The sequence below is a fragment of the Gekko japonicus genome, unplaced genomic scaffold, assembly GCF_001447785.1.
Source record: "Gekko japonicus isolate JY-2015 unplaced genomic scaffold, Gekko_japonicus_V1.1 scaffold1064, whole genome shotgun sequence".
Classification (NCBI taxonomy): Eukaryota; Metazoa; Chordata; class Lepidosauria; order Squamata; family Gekkonidae; genus Gekko; species Gekko japonicus.
In genome coordinates this window covers 232,920-239,356 of record NW_015176004.1, presented here as the reverse complement: position 1 = coordinate 239,356, position 6,437 = coordinate 232,920, and the positions used below count along the sequence as shown (strand labels likewise).

Sequence of the window (6,437 nt, the reverse complement as noted above, 5' to 3'; positions counted from 1 at the left end):
CCCTTCACTACCCAAAGGTGTCTCAGAGCAGCTTACAAACTCCTCTCCCTTCCCCTCCTCACAGCAGACACCCTGTGAGGTAGGTGGGGCTGAGAGAACTCTTTTGAGGACTGCCCTTGAGAGAACAGCTCTGAAAGAACTTGTCACTGACCCAAGGTCACTCCAGCAGCTACATGTGGAGAAATGAGGAATCAAACCTGGTTCTCCAGATTAAAGTCCGCACTCCTAACCACTACGCCAAGAAGAGGAAGAAGAAGAAGAGAAGATATTACCCTGCCCTTCACTACCCGAAGGAGTCTCAGAGTGGCTTACAAACTCCTTTCCCTTCCCCTCCCCACAACAGACACCCTGGGAGGTAGGCAGGGCTGAGAGAGCTCTTTCCAGGATTGCCCTTTCAAGAACAGCTCTTATCAGAACTACAGCTTGCCCAAGGTCATCCAGCCAGGTGCAAGTGGAGGAGTGAGGAATCAACCCCGGTTCTCCCAGATTAGAGTCCGCGCACTTAACCACGCCATCAGACTGGCTCTGTAGAGATATTTAGGAGTTGTGGTCTCTCGGGATAACTCGGCTGGGTGGATCTCAAGCTACATTAGTTTGGCACATCAGTCACGAAGAAGGTGGATTGCTGCCCATCCCTTTAGAAGCTGTAGCACTTTAAGTTGCTTCCCTGAGGCCATTCTTCTATTACAGGGGATTTGTAGGGCCGTGGCTTGAGCAAACCAACGCTTGTTTGCTCGGTACTAAAGCGGTGCAATTGGAGTTGTCAGTTGCTGCTGCCAGTGGCTGCAGAGTTTGTCCACAGACACTGGACCAGTAGGTCGTCTCAGCATCCATTTGGCCCTTGTTGCATCTGCTGCTTTTATAAGCCTCATCTGAGGAATCTCCCTCTCTTCCTGTCTGCCGAAAGGGTGTTTTTGCCTTACCCTGCTAATCACCATTTTGGGTGGTGGCCAGAGGAGCTCTCCATCCAGGGCCTCCTCATTTCCCCTTGAAGTATGTTCAGAGAATTAAGTCCACCCATGACTCTTTTCTGTCATTTCCTGGTTGAAATCAACTTCTCTATGCCTTTCCTTGTCTTCCCTCTCCCTTGAGTAAGGTCAACTCTGTACTTCTTGCCTTAGATTCCCGAGGAAGTTAATAATTGCTGCTGGCCAGATTTTCCAAATGAAACACCATCTCCCTTCCTGACTCTGTAAAATGGGGAATAAACAGCAAGAGACTGAGTGTACTCCCATTGCTTAGGTGGCTCGTTACCACTTGCTGTGAAGCTGAGGACTGTTGCCAGAAGCAGAATGACTGTAAACTAGACCAGGGATTCTCCAGCATTCCTAGGACACTTCCTGTAGTCAAGGAAACAGCAAATAGAACTCAGTCAAAATGAGGACAGATGATTCATCTGAAAATACTTAATGTTTTCCTGAATTCAGAGTTAAGCAAACAAAAGATCAGTGGAAAGAAGGGCTGGTTCTTGTATATTAGCTTAGCACTAGTTATTGTTAAGGATGTGTGAGATCTTCCCTATTACTTCCAAGGGTACACTTATGAGTCTTGGGCCACATTCAGTAGAACGCAGAGGGAATGGCAAAGATGGAAGCACATGAGAAGAAAATGGTCTCCATGTCTCTGGCATCTGAGGCCCAACCAATTATATGACCACTTAGGCATGTCCAGGGCATTATCTGTTGCTTAGATTTTTATTTATTTATTATATTTATACCCTGCCCATTTTGTGAACAGGCTCATGAAATCCAAATGAAAAATTTGAATCTGTGCTAATGGCAGTTTCTATGAGATAAAAAGATCAGTCTTCTCTCTGTCTCTCTCTCTCTTTCTCATTTGGAATGCTGAATTTAAGTGAAAATTGCAGTGCAGCCTTTGATGGTGAACCAGGCAATGCCAGCTATTAGCAACAGCTGTCTTCCAGGACAGAGAGGTTCATGCAGAATTCTTGATGGCAGTGCTGTAGAGCTTTCCATGTTTTGTTTTTCTGCTGCTGCCCTGCAGCGCGGGACATTTTGCCACATGTCAGGTGTTGTCAGTCTTTTTATTTGGCATTTGTGAAATGCTGTCTTGTCATTTGATTTCCTTTCATTTATGCTTGCTTTTGGAATATGCATGACCCATATTTACCCTCTCCCGTGCCCTCTCGTTATCATGCTCCTTTTATTCTGTTGGAGAGAGACGAAATGTCAACAGAAGTCTTAGTCTGCGGTTGCAGTGTTTGGCTCATTGTGTGAACAGAGAAGTCATAATACCCCACAGAGATCATGCTTCACACACACGAGATTCCAGGTTCAGCCCCTGCTGTCCCCATTTAAAGCACCTCGGATGGTCCGACTGTGAGAGGCCTTGGAGAGCTACTTCAGGTCAGAGCTAGAGAGACCATCAGTCTAATGGAGGAAGAGAGGAGGAGGAGGAGATTGGATTTATACCCTGCCCTTCACTCAAAGTCTCAGAGCAGCTTACAGTCTCCTTTCCCTTCCCCTCCCCACAACAAGACACCCTGTGAGGTAGGTGGGGCTGAGAGAACTCTGACAGAAACTGCTCTTTCAAGGACAGCTTCGACAGAACTATGGCTTGCCCAAGGTCTTCCAGCAGCTGCAAGTGGAGGAGTGGGGAATCAAACCGAGTTCTCCCAGATTAGAGTCTGCACACTTAACCACTACACCAGACTGACTCTCAATGCACTTTGGATACTATTGCAGCAGGAGAGTGTTGGTGGGAGAGGGCATCTCTGGATAGGTAACTCTTCCCACATGCCCGAGCAGCAAACCCAGAACTTTCTAGAAGAGTCTGTCACTCCTAGTCCCTTCTCCTTCCCCATACAGGGTCAAGTCTCAGTTCTGTTTCTATATTTTCATTATGACTGGCTCTGTGCCTTTAAAGCCGTTTTGGGCGGCTGTGCCTTCATGAATTTCCTGCAAGGATTGTCTCGTTCTCAAGTCCCCTTAGAGCGCCTGGAAACCCTTTTCTGCAACCCCTAGAGCAACCTTGAACTTTTTAAGCGCCAGAGTTCAGTGGAGCTTGCTGCTGAAATCCTCTCCCGCAATAGAATTGCCTCAGTTTTCCAAACCCAGGCACCCACAAGAGAACGGCTTCTCTGAGTTCAAGTGCTTTAAAGGACAAAATTGTTGGTTTTGAAATCCTGGAGAGAGATTGGCGGAGAGAGGCAAAGGTAGCAACCCCATCCCACAGCTTTGGAGCCTCCAGTTCAGACTTGTAGTCTGTTCCAGGATTACAACGAAACCTTCAGGGGCTTGGAAGTACTTATTTACGTGTTTAAAATATTTGTATGCTGCCTTTCTGCCGCAAGACGGGGTGAGCTCCCGTCTCTAGTTCCAGCTCCTGCCAACCTAGCAGTTCGAAAGCAAGAAACTGCAAGTAGATAAATAGGGACCTTTACCTTTTCTGCCCAATTTAGGGTCCTGAAGGCGGTGAGCAGTGAGAGAATAAAAAAAATCAGCTTTTAAAAACAGTACATATAAAGAAACAAGGTTCATTGTTTTCTCCTTCCTAGTCAGAAATACTATTCCCCCGACAAGTAGAATTTCTTATGATAACACTAAGAGGGGAATACACACAGAGAAAATATATATTATATTAATATATTACATTATCTAGATATAGATATAGGTGGCTTGGAGAAAGAGGTTGGGTTGAAATTCCACAACATTCTTCTTCTGGATGGGAATTAGCACAAGCTCACCAGCTTCTGGTTTCGATCCAGTGGATCATCCTTCCTGTTTTTACCAGGCATGTCCTCTCAGGGAGGCACTGTCCACACAAGGCTCAGTCTGAGAGCTGGTGCTTGTTGTTAATGGGCTGCTGCGGCTTTTGTTCCTTTCAGAGCAAACATCAGAAGCACCAGGCCTTTGAGGCCGAGCTCCATGCCAATGCCGACCGGATCCGTGGCGTCATCGATGTGGGGAATACCCTCATTGACCGCGGAGCTTGTGCTGGCAGTGAAGACGCCGTCAAGGTGGGTGTTGTCGTCTGAAATGAGCTGCTCTCGTTGAAGTTCTCTTGTCTGTTGTACAAATTAGGACGGGACTCCTCCTGTCATAGAAGATGGTGTGTTTTAATTAACCTCCTCATGATCCAATTTGATTTGAGCCACAAGAATTTTTTTCCCCAGCCACTGGGTATTTTAATCTACCAAAACAGAGAAGTGGGGGAGAAAGGCCTACATTGGGTTTTTTAATCCTTGTTTAACAAAGGGTAATTGCAGACCCCATCCTCTGCGTGTTGGGAGATTTAGGTACCCACCAATCCTCTCTGTGTCTGTTTGGGAACAAACATAAGCTCATATCGTTACACCCATCCTCTGCATGTTGGGAGATTCTAGATTTAGGTATCCACCAATCCTCTCTGTGTCGGGGGGGGGTGCGCGCCAGAGCAGCTAACAGCCAATCAGGACCCACGGAAGGCCAGATGGGAGTGGGGAGTGGATAGAAAAAACCCTTTAACGACCAGTTCTGGTCAGGGAGGGTTTTTACCCCCGGAGGGTTAGGCTGGAGGATTCCTTTCACAGGAGACTGTCTTGTCTCAGAATCTGGCTTTTGAGAGAAATTAGGCTAAAATAATAAACTTCTTAGGAGATGGTGCTATAAGGTCTGGTTGACTCCAGAGAGGGGAGTAGGCTGGAAGAAATCCTTTCTTAGGAGGCTTTGTGTGTCTCAGAGCCTCACTTCCGGGAAAAGCTGACTAAAGATTTGGGGCATTTAGAAGGGAGCGCACACTTATACAGTGGGATTCCTGAAGCTGTGGAGAACCCAGTGATTCACCTCAAGCATGTTATAAGATTGGCTGATAACTGTCCTTTGCACCCAGCAACTGTCGACTGAAGCATGCCAGTGGTAGTGTAGAATGGGGAGATGCCAGCGCCAATAAGCAGAGCGGATTTTAGGGCGTACGTCACCCTGGCCTTGCTAGCCAGTCCACGGATGTCATTAGACCATAAAAAGTTAATTTACTGGCCCACTTCCCAGTGCACTCCTATACTAGTAATTCATAGTCTGAAATTGGGGTGGGGTGGGTGAGCTCTCTTCTAAATCATTCTTGCTTCCCAGCTTGGTTGTATGGACTAGGTTATTTGCCCCAGGCGATCCGCCGTTAAGTGTTCCCTGACCGTTCAGTGTGGCATAACCAGGCGAACATGCATTCCCCCCCCAGGTGTCACTTGCGAGGGATCTTGTTTTCATTTCTTGCCTGTGAGTGTCTTTCTGTCCCTCGTCTTAGGTTCGCTTGGCCGCTCTGGCTGACCAGTGGCAGTTCCTGGTGCAGAAATCGGCAGAGAAGAGCCAGAAACTGAAGGAAGCCAACAAACAGCAGAATTTCAACACTGGGATCAAGGACTTCGACTTCTGGCTGTCGGAGGTAGCCCAACTCCTCCTCTGATTTGAGTTGCCTTTAGAATACATCATACTGTAGAAAAACCATTTGCTGGTTATGGAAAGCAGGCATGTATTTTTTTTTGTTTTTAGGTGGATCGCCTTTGTTTTGAAAAATTTGTTTAAATTAAAGCAATGTGAGCTGAGCATTCCTATACTGCAACCTTGATTGCGTTGGAGGTAGACAGGTCCATCTGCTTGAATTAAAGTTGTGAAGTAGGGGAAAAATGCACACTTTTAACAGGTTAAAAGCACAACTTCTGCAGTGCTTCCATCACAAAGCATGACAAAGCCGGGCTCTTTTCCTTCCATAGGTGGAAGCACTCCTTGCCTCTGAAGATTATGGGAAGGACCTGGCATCTGTGAACAATCTCCTGAAGAAGCACCAGTTGTTGGAGGCTGACATCTCTGCCCACGAGGTGAAGTGTCCCACCGCAAATGAGAAAATGTCATTGGCAGCGAATGCGGCTGATGAAGCTGACTCTAATCCATGGAAGGCAATGCCACTATAAGCCAGCTACTGACTCCATTTTTATTCAAAACACTATTATGCTGCCTTTCCACCCAACTTAGGTTCCCCAAGGTGGCCAACAATAAAACCAAGATGAAAAACACCCATATGTATGTAAAAAAACATTTAAAACAGGAACACATACGCACAGCCTTCTCCCTCTCGCCCAATGTTCCCTCTAAGCTGTAGAGTCCTGTGAGCAAAAATTCTACTTTGTGAGCTACCGGTATTAAAGTTGTGAGCAGGTGATTTGGCTACTGCATAAATTAGTGTGTTCTGGAGCCATCCTTCCTGAGCTGAGACAAAAATGTGTGAGCCGGAGGCTAAAAAACTGTGAGCTAGCTCACACTAACTCAGCTTAGAGGGAACACTGGAGTCCACTGTTTTCTCCAGAGGGACTGATCTCTGCTACCTGAAGAGCATTTGTATGTGTGAGTTATCTGTAGCCGTCACCTGGAGAGTGGTAACCATTGTTACCCATTCTCCTCTCCCCTATGAGGTATGTTATGCAACTGAAAATTCCAACTGCCTTGCGG

The 6,437-nt window shown here is 46.7% G+C and overlaps 1 protein-coding gene across 1 annotated transcript in view; it reads left to right on the top strand.

Annotated features, from left to right (window-relative positions):
* Positions 1-6,437, top strand: part of SPTAN1 (spectrin alpha, non-erythrocytic 1) — an 85,860-nt gene that overhangs the window by 56,518 nt on the left and 22,905 nt on the right. Inside the window, exons 38-40 of the mRNA XM_015426457.1 lie at positions 3,848-3,979; positions 5,239-5,376; positions 5,705-5,809. Coding sequence (XP_015281943.1) covers positions 3,848-3,979; positions 5,239-5,376; positions 5,705-5,809 — 375 coding nt within the window. The remainder of the gene's footprint in view (positions 1-3,847; positions 3,980-5,238; positions 5,377-5,704; positions 5,810-6,437) is intronic.